The sequence below is a fragment of the Dunckerocampus dactyliophorus genome, chromosome 5 (genome assembly GCF_027744805.1).
Source record: "Dunckerocampus dactyliophorus isolate RoL2022-P2 chromosome 5, RoL_Ddac_1.1, whole genome shotgun sequence".
NCBI lineage: Eukaryota > Metazoa > Chordata > Actinopteri > Syngnathiformes > Syngnathidae > Dunckerocampus > Dunckerocampus dactyliophorus.
The window spans coordinates 31,100,580-31,120,140 of NC_072823.1; the positions used below are offsets into that span (position 1 = coordinate 31,100,580).

Sequence of the window (19,561 nt, forward strand, 5' to 3'; positions counted from 1 at the left end):
GGTCAAGTTTGGTATTATAGTTTACTGCTACAGTTTACTGCATGGACCTCCCGACACCTCTTCCGACACGAGATATTGCGAGACCAGAACGTGACCACATATCAGCAGCATCACTGTATAAACCGCAGGGTTCAAAGCATGACAAAAAAATAGCGGCTTATACACCGGAAATGCCCGTAATTTGTCAATAGAACATATATCACTGGTGAAACAGAGAGGATGAGACTCGTAGACTTTGGATGTGAGAGTACATTGATGGAGCTCTAGCAGGACTTCCAGGTAGCACGTAGGTGACTTCCAAATGAGAGCAGTCGGCGAACACACTACCCAAGTCACTACAGTGCACGCAGGGAGCACTTGTGATCTGCACTGAAAGACGTTTATGCCGATCGCGTGCTTTTTCACGGAAATCAACCCGTAATGATCGGTGGCCGATCGATCAGAGCATCCCTATTAGGCTTGTCACGATAACAAATTTTGTTGGTTGATAGTTGTGCCACATATTATCGTTGATAATCAATATTATCGACAACATTTTTTGAGACCACTTTTTTCCATTATTGTCATGAGAGGTGGAATTGACATTTGACCCACTAGATCAGGGGTGTCAAACTCGTGACATGGAGGGCAGGTTTTCTTTCCAGTCAGTCATTAAAGCAGGTGATTTTAATGATCAACACCTTCAATTTGAGGAAAGGAGTTCATCAATTAAATCACCTGATGGAGAAACTGGTTGAAGAGAAAATGTTGGCTTTCCAACCCTATCAAATGGTTGCATTTCTTTTGCATTGTAGTGAGCGACACTGCCCGTGAACACGCACCATTTTGCGCTATTTTGTTTACATTTACGTTGCAGAGCAAACGCCTCAGTTGGGACGAAGGCTCTGCTGCACCTCAAGCGGTATTGTTCCCCCCCCCAGGTGAGAAAACTGAAAAGGATGGTTGTGTTTCAGGTGTGCATTCATGTTAGCGTATGCCGTTTCACGAGGGTAACATCCTGTGTCCACTCACTCGTAGCTCCGCCTCCACAAAGAGGCTGAATGAGCGGACAGGAGGGTTCACTCTCTCCGTTCATTCCACTATACACAACCAATGCAAACAGGCATATGCAAAGTGAACCCTCTTGTCATCCAGCTTGTGTGGTACACAGAAACACACATGATACATGTCAATTTATCGAGGGTGTCGTAGGTACCGACCTGGGTTTTTGTTAATCATTTGATGAATCGATGATCGTGACAGGCCTAATCCCTATTAATGCATACATTTTTTTTAAATCGTGATGGAGTGAAGCCCGTGAAATTAGAAGCACAAAGTGGCAAGGGTTTACTATATTTATAAATAAGTTGCCTCCACCCCCGGCCAAATTTTTTAACCCCGTGTGGTCGACGAGTCCAAATGTTTGCCCGGCCCTTGGGGGGCTAGATGCTGATCATTCGCAGTGCGGGGTCAGAGGTGACATTAGAGCAGCTTTAAGAAGCAAGCGCAGTTATGTCACGGCGAGTAACGCGATACGCCTCCAGAGAGCTCTTCGCCCTATTGTCGTCATGGCGACAAAGCCAATAACAGAGAACACACACACTCCATAATCTGATAAAACGAAAGGCGTTGACTAGAAAGCACGTTCCTTCTCATGTTGTTCAGCGTCGACATGAAGATGGCCAACAAGTCGTTTTCCTGCCTCCAAAACAGATGAAAGAACTTGAAAGCACAAAAAGAGGGTGGGGGCGGGGCCAAAAGAAACAAACAACCTCACTAGACTGGCACCAGCAGCCCTCAGAATGTCCCTCATACTGTTCCGCTCTCGTTCCGCTCTGTATTCACTGAATACAGTGGTACCTTGGTTAACATCTTCCCGCCGGTTAGCATGTTTTTTGGGTTAACATCCCAAATTTTTTGCTAAATTTGTCCTTGGTTTGTGTTTGCCCACTGGTTTAGCTTCCAAAATACCACCATTGTTTTTTTTTTCATTTTCTATAGTCAACAGCAAGGTACATGTTTATTGGTTCTCAAACGCTGACATTTAGTTTGCCATATATTTCACATTTTTTGCAAATTGTGGTTGCAGCAGAATACTTTTTATTTTGTGTTAATTTGTCAATTGATGGCTTTGTGGGGTTATTTCCAACAAAACTAGGTAAATGTCATGTAGAAGGGTCCCTAACATGATTCATCAACTTTGCTTAAATACTGTATGTCATACAGTATATTGCTTGTAATTATGTTCTACATTGTTCCAGTTTTGAAAGCCAGCCATCGATTTTCTTCCGCTTATCCGAGTCCGGGTCGCGGGGGCAGCAGTCTCAGTAGGAAATCCCAGACGTCCCGGTCCCCGGCCACCTCCTCCAGCTCCACTGGGAGGACACCAAGGCGTTCTCAGGCCAGCCATAAGACATAATCCCTCCAGTGTGTCCTAGGTCTGCCCCGGGGCCTTCTCCCGGCTGGGCATGCCCGGAACACCTCACCAGGGAGGCATCTGGACGAGATGCCCGAGCCACCTCAACTGGCTCCTCTCCATGTTAAGGAGCAGCGGCTCTACTCTGAGCTCCTCCCGGATGACCGAGCTCCTCACCTTGTCTCTTAGGGTGAGTCCAGCCACCCTACGGAGGAAACTCATTTCAGCTGCTTGTATCTGTGATCTCGTTCTTTCCGTCACGACCCAAAGCCCATGACCATAGGTGAGGGTGGGGACATAGATCGACCAGTAATTTGAGAGCTTTGCCTTCCGGCTCAGCTCACCTCACACTCCAACCTTCCCTCACTCGTGAACAAGACCCCGAGATACTTGAACTCCTCCACCTGGGGCAGGACCTCAATCCCAACCTGGAGGGAGAAACCCACCCTTTTCCCACTGAGAACCATGGCCTCAGATTTGGAGGTGCTGAGTCTCATCCCAGAAGCTTCACACTCAGATGCAAACCGTCCCAGTAAACGCTGCAGGTCACAGCGCAATGAGGCCATCATGACCACATCGTCTGCAAATAGCAGACGAGATCCTAAGGCCACCGAACTGGACTCCCTCGACACCTTGGCTGCGCCTAGAAATTCTGTCCATGAAAATTATGAACAGAATCGGTGACAAAGGGCAGCCTTGGCGGAGGCCAACGTTCACCAAAACAGGTTTGACTTACTGCTGGCAATGCCAACCAGGCTCCTGCTCCGGTTGTACAAGGACCCAATGGCACGTCGTAGCGCCAGCAATCCTGTACTCCCAAAGCGAGGAACACGGTCAAATGCCTTTTCCAAGTCCACAAAGCACATGTAGACCGGTTGGGCAAACTCCCAAGTACCCTTCATTACCCTTGCAAGGGTGTAGAGCCGGTCCAGTGTTCCGCGACCAGGACGCAAACCTCATTGCACTTCCTGTGGCCGAGGTTGGACTCACTGTCAGACCCTTCTCTCCAGCATCCTGGAATAGACTTTCCCAGGGAGGCTGAGGAGTGTGATCCCCCTGTAGTTGGAACACACCCTCCATTCACCCTTCTTGAAAAGGGGGACCACCACCCCGGTCTGCCAATCCAGAGGTACTGTTCCCGATCACTATGCAATGTTGAAGAGACGTGTCAGCCAACACAGTCCCTCAACATCCAGACCCTTGAGGAATTCAGGGCGAAACTTGTCCACCCTCAGAATCTTGCCCCTGGGGAGCGTTTTGACTACCCTGATACCTCAGCCACGGTGATGGAACTGTCCGCGTTCGTGTCCTCAGCCTCTGCTTTCTCTATGGAAGGGATGTCAGTGGGATTGAGAATGCAGATTTAGCTGCCAAAGACCAGGTCGCCCAGGCGCCCGCCCTCAACTGCTACCCAAAAACATTGAACCTAACCCTTATGCTTGCCCCTGCAAGTGGTGGGGCTATGGGGGGGATCCCGTGTGGCTTCTTCAGGCTGAAGGCCCAACCACCAGGCGCTTGCTCGCCTGCGAGCCCCTCCCCTGGGCCTGACTTCAAGGTGAGGCTCCGGCATCCCACCTCCAGGCGAGGTGCGGCTCCTCCTCTTGTGTTTATCCATAAGGTCTTCCCTTCGTCTGGCCCGTCAACCAGGATCTGTTTGCCTTTTTCATCCACATAGTACTCATGACAAAATGTTGTGTTGCTGCTGGATGTTCATACTATCCGAGTGACACTGTACGTTTTTCTTTTCCAAAAGAGAAAGCTTGAAGACAACAGTAGATGAGAACAAGCAGAGAACGAGCGACAGATGGACGCCCACCTCAAGTTCTGTTTTTTGCAGTGATCATTTCACTGATGACTGCTTCGAGGAAACACTTTTACAAGAAGCATTCGGCTTGAAAGTACACTATAAACGCATTTTGAAAAAGGATGTTATCTCACCGGTACACACGGAAAAAATAAACAAGACAAGAAAAACGGTGTCAGAGTTGCCACAGAACCGAGTAAGTCATGTCTTGTTTACATAATGTCTTCCAAACACTATTCCACGATAGCGACAAGGCTGGAAAGCATTATACATGTTATATAAAGATCTTTTTACAGTGATATGTTAACTGTGCGAGGCGGGGGTGGCTGCAACAGCAGCAAAATATCAAATGTGGATTTACTTACTGCTACTTTGGCACGCCTTTCCACGGTGGAACATCTTCTGTGTTACACCAGCGCAGTCGGGGAAAGTCAGGACAGCCGACGGAAAAAAACACCAGTCTCGGGTAATACACATTCAGGCAGGACACGAACGACACATGCTTGCAATGTCCTTTTTCCGCAATCCTCCTCAGCGGAACCGATTTATTTTCCATGAATAAACTCGGACATACAATATTTGTTTGCATCACAACGTATCATATTATATTCCCCCAAAATACATGTCCGCTCACATTTCTCTTATCAAAACAACACCCAATTTGCATTCATTCATGTTCCTTTGTTGCGCATACTCAGCTCCGTGGTGATTCAAGATTCAAGATTCAAGAGAGTTTTATTGTCATGTGCATGGTAAAACAGCAGTTATACCATGCAATGAAAATCTTATTCTGTTCATTCTCCCAAGAAAAGAAAGAAAACACAAGAAAGAATAAGAACATAAGAAACATAAACACATAAACATAAATACCAATAAATTAAGCAACAACAACAGAAGAGACATTACTACAATAAATAAATAAATAAATAAAGTGTACGCATCGATGCTGACACATCGATTCTTCCCATGCCAGCTCTTCTTGAGTCGTCTGAAAAGCTCGTTTGTTGAAATAACCGATGATAAAGCGTCTGTGTAGGCTCTCAGTCGTACAGGAGTTGTCCTTCGAGGGAAAGGCTTCTTGAGACGTCATCTGTACTTCTGTGAAGAAGGTGTCGGACGTTTCGCTCCTCATCTGAAGAGCTTCGTCAGCGAACTAATAAGTGCTGGTAGCCTAGGCCTTAAATACAGTAAGAGTGGGCGGAATTGGTGTGCCAACACCCTCCTCCTATTGGTTCGTTACACTCAGCCTGGGCGGAGTAGTGGTATAATCCTATCCTGTTATTAACACCTCCGATAAAAGGGAAGTGTCGCTCCCTGAATTGGGTATGAACGACTCTGATACTGGCTTGTTAGCATCTATTGTTCTGGCTCGGCCATGGCTCCACCTCATTTGCAAGACTAAGAGCTGTGGGTTTTGGTCTCAGTAACCTGCTGAACACAGGGTCCAAATGAAACCTCAAACCACCATTCCGATTCAATGATGGGTTCTGTTGTTTGACAAAAATAGCTTCCTTTACTCCTCTTTCAAACCATCTGTTTTCTTTGGCCACAATCTTTACCTCGCTGTCCTGAAAAGAGTGATTGGTAGCTTTAAGGTGTAGATGTACTGCTGATTGAGGACCACTAGAATTGTCCCTGCGATGTTGATGAAGCCTTTTTTGGAGCATTTGCTTAGTTTCCCCAATGTAGTGCTCTTTGCATTCCTCATCTTTACAGTGGATGGAATAGACCACATTGCTCTGTTTTTGGTTTGGAGCCTTGTCTTTGGTTTGGAGCCTTGAGAACTCTGGTGTAGGCTGCATACGCTACCACTCATGGATTTGTGACTGTTAATGCATTAATAAAGTTGATAAAAAAATCAAAAGTTGGTTCCATTCCGTGTCACAGTGCCCTTTACTGGTCAAACTGCAAACTTACCTGCAAATACAATAACAACAGGCTCCATCTTCACTCGCCAAGAAGACAGTTCTGTCTCAAGGTATGTTGACGTATTCTGACTTGTACGTAACTTACAAATGACGTGTGTGAAGGGGCGGCGATTGCATAACTTATTGCCCGCGTATGCGGGACGTATGAATCATACGTTGACATACATCAAATGTTTTGTGCACGCACAAAACTTTGGGACGACTTGGACGTACTATGACGTATGCCGGCGTGCTTCAGCGTGCTGTTAACGTATACAAAACTTACCCATAACTTATTGGCTGTACGCCAGCGTATTGGCCTATTTTTTTATACGTTGGCGTAAGCTAGCTAAATCGTCAAGGTGTGACGGGGCCCTAAGAGCATTTATCATTTGCACGTTTAAGTGGACACCCACCTGTTAAAACAGGGCTAAATGACCGAGAAGAGCTAGCACGTCCGCCTTCGGAAGGCGGAAGTGACGCCAGTCATTTAGTGCCAGAGAATAGCTGCACTGCCCCCTGGTGGCCAAACTAAAAACATCCCACTGATTGGAGCGTGACTTCGGAAAACACGTTTCTCATAAAAAGTGACACTTTGCTTACAAAAAACAAATGTCCCAAACAAATGACAAATTGCACATTTTATTCAAACATAAAATACATTTATGTAAAATACATTTCACAAATGTGACCTTATGTTTCGTGTACGCCACAGCAACAACCAATTCCTGGTTCAGCACCAACCAAAGCTGACAGTTCATGGAATTTGTTGGAAATTAACAATGCGTAAAAACAACCTTGCAGATGTTTGGAAGTGGACGAAGTGAAGGTTCCGTTGGAAAAAACAGTCAGTGGTGGTGTGAAGAACTTCTCATCCAGTTATGATGCACCCCTTGTCGTCCTGCCGTCTTCCTCAGCAGAGCTTCTTCCAGCAGGGGGTCACTCAGAGGCCTCACATTCCTCCACTAAGTCCCTCTCTTTGACACCCCCGCGTCCTAAAAAAAGACATCACAGGCAGGACGGCCCCTCCCCACTTGGTGTCCCTCAGCTGGGACCAGTAGATGAAGGAAGACCCTTCCAGCTGCCCCCAGGCATCTGTAGCATCCTCATGGGGGCAACCGAGACTTCCTAAAAACGTCTTCAAGTCCAACACAATGAGCACCTACCAGAAGGAGACGAGGAGCTATGAAGACGAGGACGAGCTGCTGGCGGCGCTCTCCTGCAAAGAGCTCCAGCTGCTGCAGAAGGAGCTGGACGACCTCCACCCAGACGAGCGCATCCCCATCGGCTTCAGGCAGAGGGACCAGACGAACAAGAGTCCCACTGGACGCTTTGACAGGGACATGCTGCTGAGACTCTAGGAGGACCGGAACACCAGGAAGCAAAGACAGGTAAGGTTGGTCCACTCGTGAAGGATGTCCCACTAGGACACCAAAGTTGAAGAAAGTGTTTGACTCCTCAGGGACGCAAAACACTGATTTAACCACTCGTCTGCAATAGTCTCATAGTTTTATAGTTTGATCTACTTTAACGTGCTGTTATCGTCCTCAGAGGGGGCCTTCAGATAGGAGGAGTCCTGAGGAGCGTGGGAAGATCTCTCAGAAGGTCAAAGGCTCACCGAGTGATGAGGAGAAGAAGGGCGAGGCAGCAGACGCAACAAAAATTATGGCGGTCTGCGACTGCAGAGCCAACGGGAAACCCACCATCGTCCAGGAGGTCCTGGAGAAGGTCCTACGTGATGACCCGTCCACCAGCGAGGTCAACCTCAACAACATGGAGGACGTATCACAGGAGACGCTGCTCCGTTTGGCCGAGGCCCTGAGCACCAACACGCACGTCCGCGTCTTCAGCCTCGCCAACACGCACGCCGACGACCGCGTCGCCCTCGCCATCTCCGAGATGCTCCGCCGCAACCGCTCCATCCGCAGCCTCAACATCGAGTCCAACTTCATGTCGGGTCACGGCATCCTGGTGCTGTTGGCGGCGCTGCAGCACAACCGCACGCTGGTGGAGCTGCGCTTCCACAACCAGAGGCACATGTGTGGAGGCAAGGTGGAGATGGATATGGTCCAGCTGCTGAGGAACACCATCACCCTGCTCAAGCTCGGGTACGGCTTCCACCTCCTGGGCCCCAGGATGGCGGTGACCGCCATCTTGACCCGCAACCAGGACCAGGAGCGACAGCGGCGGCAGCAGAGGAAGAAGGAACTCGTCCCGCTGAGGCCTAGAAGAAACCAGCAAAGAAGACTTCAGCGTCTTCTCGAAGCAACCTTCACTCTGTGGCCACACCCACCAGGAAGATCGCAGAGATGGTGAAACAACACAACGTCAAGGCGCCGTCCAATCAGCGGAGAGCCAAGTCCAAGAAGCTGAAGAACGGCGGCAATGAGAAGGAGAGTGTGGACATCCTCAAAGAGCTAAAGAACTCCTTGAAGCCGCCGCTACAGAGGCGGCGGGAGGAGGTGGCCCTCCTGCTGCCGCCGCAGAGGTCCAGTCACGACGACCTGATGGCGGCCATACGGGGGAGCAGCATCAGGTCCTTGAAGAGCGTTCCTGTTAGTAAAGACCATGAGAGCACTTAGGAGAGTGAAGGCCTGCTGGCTTGAGAAGATGACAGCTCCTCTCTACGCACGTTCATCTTATAGTCCAAGGCGACATGAAGGTGCCACCTAGTGGCCTTTTATCCATACTACAGACCCATTCCCGTCCTGTTCTATGGTTGCCATCACACATTGTACTCGCCATCACTTGCACCCTTCTGTGATGACGTGACAAAAAAGCAAAAGCAAAAGCCAAGTCGTTGATTTTTGAGGCATATTTGCACAGCGTTGGTTTCATGAGTGTTCCTCGTGCCCTTGGTGCCCCCTGCTGGTCATGACAAAGACCGCAACACTTGTCTCGGAGCTCCCTGCAACATCAGCGTGCTTTTTCTTGACCAGAGAAATCATCACTTTTCTTCTTTCTTTATTGAACTTTGCTTTGTTGGTGTCACAGACAAATGCCTGATTCACAAATATCCCCCACACTTTTTCCTTTTTTGCAAATGTCACGTTTGTAAGAGCATCACATTGGCTGTCAGGTGTGTTTTGATGACCTAAGGAGTCCTTTCGTACAGTTTTGGTGTGATGTGAAGAGAAAATAAAGTGCATCTTGACCACAATAACATTTGTGTTGCTTTAAAGGGTCCCTGACATCATTGATCAACTTTGCTTAAATATGTTATATATTGCTTGCAATTGTGTTCTGCGCTGTCGCATTTGAATTAGCAAAAAAGACATTTATAGTTGATGGCGGCAGCCGTGAGGAGCTATCTCTCGCTGTTCGGTGTCATTCCCCGAGGTGAGGTCATCGGAGTACTGTCACTCAGGCAAACAAACACTGCGGTGAACGTGTTCACAGTGATTATGGCCAAGATGAGCTGGACACCCGTTGGAGACGAATTATCCGTTTCGGACAATGCATTTTTGCTGAGTACGAGCATGAAAAAAAGTACAGCTCGTCTTTGTCCAAAATCCTCATTAGGTAACTACTTATGTATCCACTCAACATGCTCTGTGACCGGCCCCTCCATAGATAGACTCGTTGCAGCCAGCCAGAGGAGCCACGCCGATGGCGTCACATCAATGGTTGGGTTTTGTTTTTCCTCCGTCTGCTTGCTTCTCATTTGGCTGCCGATTTAAAGTCAGTTGGAAAACTTTGCTCACAGTGCTGAACGTGGTGCTTTGGGGGGGGAACAGTGAAAAAGGCTGACTCTTCCCTCTTCCCCAATCACCAACTTGACACAGATCATTCAAAAACAATTCAATATTAAAGTCTTACAGATGACTTACACGGTACACATATAACTGAATAAACAATACATATAGCAATTTCAGACTTGAATAATGTACCAATTTAAGCACTGTCCGCTCCGAGATACAGATAGTGGCGTACTCGCTCAACCCTATAGTTTTTGGGCAGGAAGAAACATTTGGAGATGAACTAGACAACTTCCAGAACACAGACTTAAGCCGTAAGACGTGGAGATGAAGATGGGGTTGCTTATCCTTCAAATATTCTTTTAAATTGGCTTCTTGATGAGCGTAAAGGGGCCTTCGTAGCCTGATTTATTGTATATGTGGATAAATGTCCCCTGCCGTCGCCATCTGTAAACATATCACCATCAAAAAATGTCTATACAACATGTACAGTATAATGCTTTGCAGCCTCGTCACTATCGCGGAATAGCGTTTACAAGACATGATGTAAAAACAAGACATGACTTACTCTGTTCTGTGGAAACTTCAACGTCGTTCTGGTCTTTTTTTGTCTTGCGTACGGGTGGAATAGCATCCTTTTTCAAAATGCCTTTTGACTGTACTTTCAAGCCAAATCCTTCTCACAAAAGGTGTTCCTTCATAGCAGTCATCAATGAAATGACCAGAATTTGAGGTGGGCGTCCATCTGTCTCTCAATCTCTGCACTTGCTTCAACCATATGTTTTAAAGCTTCCTCTTTTGGAAAAGGAAAAACATACAGTATCGCTCGAATGCCATGAACATCCAGCAGCAGCGCAACATTTTGGCATAACTACTATTTAGATGAAAACTATACTGAACCAAGTCCACCATCTGTTTCCTCCGTTTAAGCTGAGAGGTGTCACCCCGATGACATCACTTCCAGAAATGAGGCCGAGCTGCGAGCTAGTTGGACTAAATGTAATTTTTGCCAATTTATCGTTTGCTTTCAAAAATGGAACAATGTCGAACATAATTACAAACAATATATTTAAGGAGAGTTGATGAATCATGTCAGGGAGCCTTTAAGACAGGATGCTGCTCAATTTTAGAATTAACTTATTCACCGGAAAAATGTAAACACTCCGTCGCCGGACTGGTTCAAGACGAATGTGGCCGCAAGCAAGCGATCCTGTTCTTGTTGTCCTAAAGCACAAACACGCAGAAGCAGTAGCACTTGACTGGAAATATTAACATTTATTTAAGTATACAATTTAGTATCCCCCCCTCCATCGTTAAAAGCTAACAGTTAAAAGTTTGATTACTTCTTTTCACTGTTGACAGCCCTGCAACGTCCACATTTGGTTGACTATTATTATTATTATTATTATTATTATTATTATTATTATTATTATGAGCTTTGCAGCCACTTTGCATAAGAGCATGACGTCACAACCCCAGCAACCAATAAGACGCCAGAACAGAAAACCATGGCGCAAAGTGCGTCAATGCTGAGAAACAATTCCGAGCTTTTTGGAAGAAAAACGAGAAAATGAACGGTCACGGGGATAAAAAACCCAAATGCAGCATTTTGGTCTTGGAGAGGAAAATACCACAGAGGACTCACGACTTTGCAGGCAGCAGAGAAACGCGGGAAGAAGAAGAAGAAGAAGAAAAAAAGAAAAGAAAAAAAACCCCACAAAGACGGAAAATGCGCAAATGGCGTGTGGACTGAAATGTCTCCAAAGATGGCCGCCTAGCTACGACAATGAAACCATCATTTTCAAAAATAAATAAAAAGTCAAACATTGACAGTACGAGTCTGTTGTGTCGTCAGTCGTCCCACTCGTCGTCGTCCTCAAAGTCTTCGTCTTCGTCGTCATCCTCGTCGTCGTCTGGAAAGAGAAAAGCCAAAATGGTGTTTGGGCTTCTGTGGGCTGCCCCCCCGCCCCTTGATGGTGCCGGTACCTGAGGAATGGATGGCTTTGCTCCTCTTCTGCATCACTTCCATGAGGGCGCCCACGATGCCCGTCGTGGGGGCCGGCGTGGGTGGCCCCGACTCCGGGTGGTCCGACACCTGCTGACGCCGACAGTGGAGTTTGTTTTAACGACAAAGATCCTCTATATGATGGGAGCGCTCTGCTGTTTTGCGTCTTTGTACCGTTTTCAGTTGGATGCCCTGGCGGATCTGGTCCAGCAGTGCGTCCCGCCCGCTGCTGGACGGCAGTTCTCGGTGGTTCTGCTCCACTTTCTTTAGCTGGGCACCCCCTCGAATCTGCTCCAGCAGCGCCGACTTCCCGTCGGGGACCGGCGAATGAGGCGAGTCCCCGCTTCTGCGCACGCCATCCAGCTCCGTAGGGGGCGGGGGGCCTGGCGGTGGGGGTGGAGGAGGAGGGGGAGGAGGCGGGGCAGGGGCGGAGCTGCCGCTGCCCACTGGGGGCTGATGAGCCAGCGGGGGAGGCGGAGGAGGCGGGGCTTGTGGGGAAGAGTTCAAGGAGGGAGGCGGCGGTGGTTTGTGTTGGTGGTGGTGAGGAGGGGGGGGATGCTGACCTCCCCTGGTGGGAGGCGGCGGTGGGGGCGGGGCACCCAGAGTTCCTGGCCTGGACGGTGGCGGGGGAGGGGGAGCCGAGGCGGGGGCGCGGGACGGAGGAGGCGGAGGGGGAGGTGGAGCCCCGCGGCCTCCTCTGGAAGGGGGAGGTGGAGGGGCTGAGTTGTGTGGATGGGGAGGGGGCGGCGGGGGGCCGCCACGAGAGGGAGGCGGTGGGGGCGCTGCAGGGGGAGAGGAGAGTCATGTGACCAGGAAGAGACAACACCACCGCGTTCCATCATCATGCAGTACTACTGTGGTCCACTAGAGGGTGCACACTCACCCTGCCTCCTCAGCTCATTCTTCACTGCCTCCACGCCTCCTTTCTTCTCGATGAAGTCATAGATGACCTTGGAGGTTTCTCGGTCCTTCAGCTGAGCCTCCGAGATGCCGCACATGTCGAACAGGTTCTTCAGCTCTGGGTCCAAATTGTTCAGCTGCACGCAAACGCACACGCAAATCATTGAGTACGCGCAGGTTCGATCGTTTGAAAATTAATAGAACCAAAGACGTTGCAGCACGTGACAACTCCTCGACAAATGCATGAATTTTTGTCTTTGTGCGCGTGCAGACCACAACAAGAGACGTCATCCTGCAGGCGCCACACTGCTACCCATTGTGCTGATGCGCGCGCGTGCGTGCATGCGTGCGTGTGTGTGTGTGTGTGTGCGTGTGTGTGTGTGTGTGCGTGTGTGCGCACTCACATCGAAGCCCGTATTTGGATCCCAGCCCACATGTCCAATGTGCCTGAAGGAGGAGACGGGGTGGATACGGTCAGAAAGAGTGCACACATGCTAACAAGCTACATGCTTTATTCTTCTATCTTGTCAAGGAACAGTTCCTAAAAAATAAAGTCAATCAATCAGTAATAATAGAGAAAAAAGTTGGAATCCAATATTAAAATGTGAGAGAGGTGTAATTGTATTTATTTAGTTTTCAAGCCTTAATATTAAAAGAAACAAAAACGACAGTTGCATTTTTTGAAAAACTAGGTTGCGGAAAAAGTCATTATTCAAGTGAATAAAGTCAAAATATTATGGGAGGGAAGTCATAATCACGATAAGAACATTTACAGGAAGAAAGTTCAAATAGCTGCAAATAAAAAAAAAAACACAAAAATGGAAAAAAACTGCAGTCATTTTGGTTTGGTTTGGTTTGCTTTAGTTTATTGGAACATGAAGGTTCCAATGGAATACATCTCATGAATCATTATCATTATTTCACAGTTCATCATGTCCAAAAGGAGTAGGAAGAAGCAAAGCTTATTTAATCCTACCCCCCATCCATTCTACATCTAGTACAGTACATGTAGTTCACTTCCTGGATTCCATGTCATGTTTTCAGTGATAGTCAGGATAACACATAATAGATAACGGTGAGACACCCCTCCCCCCCCCCCCCCCCAAAAAAAAAAATTATATAACACATTAATAATAATAATAATAATAACATTACTAAATAAATAAATAAAGAACAAAGCTTTTTTTTTTTTTAAACAAACAAACAAACAAAACAAACCTGACAGAACAATCAAGACTCTTCTTCCTTGTATTTAGCAAACATCAACTGCTTGTATTGTTTATGAATGTGCTCATCTCTGTACTTTGTTTTAGTTCCTTACTCAATCCCTTCCATCTTTTCATTCCACACACGGAAATGCTGTGGCTTTTCAGCCTAGTTCTCACATATAAAAGTTTTAGGTTTTATTTCTCCTCTCTTATTGAGAAATACTTTATTAGGTTTTTGGGTAACGAGTTGTTATTAACTTTATGCATTATTCTAGCGGTTTGAAAGTTTATTAAATCTGCAAATATTAATATCTGTGATTTTAAAAATAAAGTGTTTGTATGTTGTCTATACTTGGTATTATGAATGATACTAATATGTGATATTAAAAATAAAGGTGTGTATGTTGTCTATACTTGGTATTATGAATGATACTAATATGTGATATTAAAAATAAAGGTGTGTATGTTGTCTATACTTGGTATTATGAATGAGCATCACTAATATGTGATATTAAAAATAAAGGTGTGTATGTTGTCTATACTTGGTATTATGAATGATCCTCACTGATCTTTTTTGCAGTACAGTGAGTGAGTGAAGATTGCTTTTATAATTATTTCCCATATCTCCACACAATACATGAAATATGCTAATACTAAGGAACAGTACAGAGTGTGGAGGGATTTTTGGTCAAGAACATATTTTGCTTTATTCAATATAGAGATATTTCTCGCCACCTTTTGTTGTATAATTTTAATATGAGATTTCCAACTCATTTTTTCATCTATTATAACCCCCAGGAATTTATATTCTTCCACTTTTTCAATATTCACTCCATTAATTTGTATTTGGTCGTACGTGTCCTTTCTGCTATTTCCAAATAGCATTATTTTAGTTTTACTTAAGTTCAGGATAATCTGTTCCTGTCAAACCATGACTTTAATATGACCTTTTCATCCTTGACCTTTTCAAGAAGAAAATGTGTAAGAAGAAAATTGAAATAGTTGGAAAAAAAAAGACAAAAAAAGGCTGTAATTCTATAAGAATAAAGTCAAAATATTAAGAAAAAAAAATCATGTTCCAAAGAGTAAAAAAGTTGCAATTTCACAAGAATAAACTCATGATGTTATGAGGAAAAATGATTTTTTTTAATATATATATTTTGAAAAAGTAGCTTGGGGAAAAAGTGATAATTACGGATGTCCCGATCCACATTTTTTGGTTTCCGATTTGATTTAATAGTCTTGCCGGTCCAATCCGATTTTCAATCTTAAGCTTTTGTTCCAGACATGAATTTGTGGAATTGAACACGGTTAAGAAAACAGCTCTTCAAAGCATGAAAAATAACGCAAGCAAAGTGTTGCTGAATGTGCTTTTTGATTCCACGGCATGACCGCGGCATATAGTTTGGCTTTTGGAACAAACCTCTGCGAGTCAGCTCCCTACTCCAATAAAAGATCCAATTGGAAAAAATGGCCGTGCAAAATACTTTTAGAGTAGGACTAATCATTTGACATGGTTATAGATCAATTTGTGGTGTGATTTAGAATATATGACAAACTCTCTTAGGGCCTTATGAAATCCGTTTGTCAAATAAAATTAAACCAAACCAAACGCGAGTGAACACACCTCACTTCCATGAGGTTCTGCTTCACAATGGCAGCACTCGTGCACGCTACCACCACCCAAGTCACACTTATCCTTCTACTCACTTGTGTTGCCAGATGGTTCGACTTACTGGAAGTTGCTGGGCGTGCCAATGTCCGCCTTGGTCAGCTTCTTCTTCTTGACTTTGGTCTTCTTGTCCTTGCGTGTCAGGCCACCATGACTCAGCACGTTGTTGATGTGGTACGGCGGCTGGTGGCCGTGAGAGTTGAGCAAGCGGACGTTGTTGATCTCGGGGTTCTTGATGTCCACCGTGGCCATGGGCAGAGCAGGACCTGCACGGCAGACGTTTGGTTACCAAAGACAAATTTGTCATAAGAAGAGGAAAAAGGGCGTAATCTAGCATTCAAAAGTTGGAATTGTATTTTTTTTTAAGAGCTAATATTGTGAGAATCAAACAAAATGACAAATAGACAGATTTTTTGACAAATTAGGTTGCAAGAAGGTTCAAATAGCTGGATATGCTTGGACACACTCTGTGAACAACCAGCCTCCTGAGCTATGAACTTTTGTGGCTTACCCATCCTATGGAGGGTATCAATGATGGTCTTCTGGCCAGTTGTCATGTCTGCAGTCTTCCCCATATTGAACCCAACTGAGACAATTGAACCAAACTGAAGCAATTTAATGACACCTGGGGAAGCCTGTGCAGGTGATTTGAGTTTAGTAGATGATTAGTGTGTGCCACTCAGTTTAAAACATTCACGCCCTGCAAAATTTGGGCTGATTTCTTCACAGTATACTAATTTTTTGAATTCCTGTTTTCGTGGGTTTAATGAGCAGGAAGCCCAAATTATGTAAAAATAAACAAATAAATACTTGAAATCATTTAAATTGTGGGGCCTGAATCTATAATCTATGAAAGTTTAACTTTTTGAATGGAATTATGGAAATTAAACAACTTTTCCATGACATTCTAATTTTTTGGAAAGGGTCTGTATGTATATGCGTCTACCCATGAAAAAAGCAAAAAAATACTAGTTTGCTAACACTAGCATGCAAGCAATGATAGCATTTGCATGCTGACACCTAGTATGATAGTGGTAAGTTTTTATACATGTGTCTACCCACGGAAATAGCAAAAAAAAAAAAAAAAAAAAAATGCTAGTGCGGTAACATTAGCTTTCAACTTTGAATTTTGCCGGCTTCATGCTATCAAGGTTTTTCAAGACTATATGAATGAATGTTGCTTCATGGTTGAATACGGCTTATCTGTCCAAAAATATGCAATTTAAGCAATTTGACATATTTTTTGTCTAAATGAAGCATTTTCAAGCATAAATATAACTAAATGAAGTAAAATACAAATATGAGGCACTCACAAGACACATTTAAACACGTTGTGATGATAAGAAGTATTCGCCACTGGACACTAGATGTCAGTAATGTTACTGTAATGTTGGCTGAGACACACAAGCACCAGACTTGGTCGCTGCAAGAACAGGCTTCCCTAACACGGGCTAGTGTTGAGACTGTAACTCACAGCAATCTAAAACTCAACTATGAAGTCCTGACATCACTTCCTGTCCACCCTTACTCTGCCCCCCCAGCACCATAACACATTTACAGCATGGGTGTTATTTATGTCTTATTTTCACTTATTGTGTCTACTACATCGGATAATAGGAGTGTAAATGCAACTATAGGGGTGTTATTTCATGTCTAGAGGTCTCTAATAATGTTAAAAACCGTATTTAGAAGGTGGTAAACAAGTTTATTAGTTATAAGTTTATTATTCTTTTATGTCTTCTACACTGGGTAATATGAGTGTAAAGGTAACTATGGGGTTGTTATTTCATGTCTAGAGATCTCTAATAACGTTAAAACCATATTTAGGTTGTAAACAGGTTTTCTATGTAGTATACAGGTATGTCTTATTTTCTTTTATCCTATCTACTACAGTGGGTAGTAGGAGTGTAAAGGTGACTATAGGGGTGTTATTTCATGTCTAAAGGGCTCTAATAATGTTAAAAAGCGTATTTAGGAGGTCGTAAACAAGATTTCTATGTCTTACATGTCTTATTTTCTCTTCTTATGTCTAATGTCTATGTCTTGATGATGTCACAGCGTTCGGCTTGCAGAAGGCGCCTGAATTTGTTCACTCCTCGAATTCATCAAAATCTCCACTTGATGGAAACTCTAATCCACAGCTAATCCCAATCCAAATCCCTGGACTGCCCACCCACCGGCACTGGACGTCTTGGCCTGCAAATCTGCCGTCTGTGGCTCTTTGCCTCCACAGAGCAGAGTGAGACCTAAAATATTCTCGAATACTTTCCCCAGATGCAGACACGGAGTGTTGCGTTCAAGACTGCCGGGAAACACTCGGAGGTCAGAAATGTTGGACTGTCTGGTTTTCAGGTGCGACAAGACGCGACATGACTTCCCGTGTTTGACGCCGAACGTGTGCTTGTCAGCAACTTGTGCTTCTGCTCGCCCTTGGACGGGAAAACAAGGCAGCATTCCAGATTAGCCTGCCAACACCGGGGGAGCATGTGCTCCGCGCACGGCACAGATGGTACGTCCCGCTGGACGGATTAACCTGCACGAGACGCTCCGCGACATCATGTGACGTCCACTCGCAACTGTCATAATCACATATTCAGTGCGAGTTTACGGTTTGTAACAAAATTACATCTTTTTTCAGTTAAATGATTAACCTTGTGACCGGGGGGTGGGGGGGTGGCTGTGGGCTGACCACGTCAACATACCATTTTTAGCCACACCGTTTTTTCTGCAAAAGAGAGAAAGAGTGAAATAATCACACTTGAAGGTTGTTGTGATGACAACGGAAGTTACTTAGACAGCCGTGAGAGGAAGGCGGGACACGTTCAAGAGTCCAAACAAGCGTGCGCTGGACAAGTCGAGAAGCAACATGGCCGCCACACAAACCCCATGCCACCAAGGACAGTGGGTGTGCGGGACAGGAAGTGAAAGCATTGTGTTGCTTCCAGCTGGTCAGAGGGTCCCTGACATGATTCATCAACTTTGCTTAAATATGTTATATATTGCTTGTAATTGCGTTCTACGTGGTTCCATTTGTGAAAGCAAATGGTGAATTCACAAAAATGACATTTGTAGTTCATGGCAGCAGCCATGACAAACAGCCGCTGGCTGCTCATTTACGGAAGGTGCCATCACTCAGCTACACAAACACGGCCGTAACGAGACAGAAGATGTTTACGGTGACTAGAGTGAAGATTTGTGTGACGTGTGAACAGTTTTTGAGGAGGAAGAAGCGTTTGGAGATGAAATAGAGAACCTGCAGAACATGGACTTAAGCCTTAAGATGTGGAGATGACGATTAGTCAGAGTGGTAAGTGTACATTTCTCTGGAGGTGCTTACCCTTCAATTATTGTTTTAAAACGGCTTCTGAATGAGCATCAGGGGCTTTTTATAGCCTGTTTTATACATTTCGGCTGCCGCCACCCCCGCAGTACACAAATCACTGTCAAAGATGTTTATATAACATGTACAATGCTTTGCAGCCTTGTCGCTATCGTGGAATAGTATTTAAAAGACATGACCTACTCTCACACCAACATTAATAGTCGTTCTTCATTGCCTTGTTTGTTTTTTTTCCTGTGTACCGGCGGAATAGCATCCTTTTTCAAAACGCGTTCATAGCCAAACGTTTCTTGAACAGCAGTCATCAGTGAAATGATCACTGCAAAGAACAGAACTGGAGGTGGGCGTCCATCCGTCTCTCCTTCTCTGCACTTGCTTCGTCCGCTGTTGTCTTAAAGCTTCCTCTTTTGGAAAAGAAAACAAAAACTTACAGTATCACTCGGACACGGTGAACTTCCAGCAGCAACACATTGTTTTGGCACGACTACTACTACTTTTGATGACAAATATACTGAAGTAAGTCGACCATCTACCTCGAAAAGCGTTTGTTTACTCTGCTTTGGCTGAGACGTCACTCGCGGAAATAAAATAGAATAGAATAGCCTTCATTGTCATTGCACAATAGTTACAAC

The 19,561-nt window shown here is 45.3% G+C and overlaps 2 protein-coding genes across 5 annotated transcripts in view; one reads left to right on the forward strand and one right to left on the reverse strand.

Annotated features, from left to right (window-relative positions):
- The first annotated feature begins 7,121 nt into the window (after positions 1 to 7,121).
- lmod2a (leiomodin 2 (cardiac) a) lies at positions 7,122 to 9,179 on the forward strand. The gene is given in 3 exon segments (XM_054775885.1): positions 7,122 to 7,497; positions 7,658 to 8,330; positions 8,333 to 9,179. Coding segments are annotated over 3 exon segments (1,359 nt in total). The 5' UTR covers positions 7,122 to 7,167; the 3' UTR covers positions 8,689 to 9,179.
- A 1,880-nt stretch (positions 9,180 to 11,059) lies between these two features.
- wasla (WASP like actin nucleation promoting factor a) overlaps positions 11,060 to 19,561 on the reverse strand; it is a 29,944-nt gene continuing 21,442 nt past the window's right edge. For all 4 annotated transcript variants that reach the window (XM_054776325.1, XM_054776322.1, XM_054776324.1 and 1 more), the window contains 6 exons: positions 15,654 to 15,855; positions 13,114 to 13,156; positions 12,693 to 12,846; positions 11,984 to 12,591; positions 11,791 to 11,899; positions 11,060 to 11,717 (listed from right to left, as the gene is read on the reverse strand). In XM_054776325.1, coding sequence (XP_054632300.1) covers positions 11,656 to 11,717; positions 11,791 to 11,899; positions 11,984 to 12,591; positions 12,693 to 12,846; positions 13,114 to 13,156; positions 15,654 to 15,855 — 1,178 coding nt within the window. In that variant the 3' untranslated portion in view covers positions 11,060 to 11,655. The remainder of the gene's footprint in view (positions 11,718 to 11,790; positions 11,900 to 11,983; positions 12,592 to 12,692; positions 12,847 to 13,113; positions 13,157 to 15,653; positions 15,856 to 19,561) is intronic.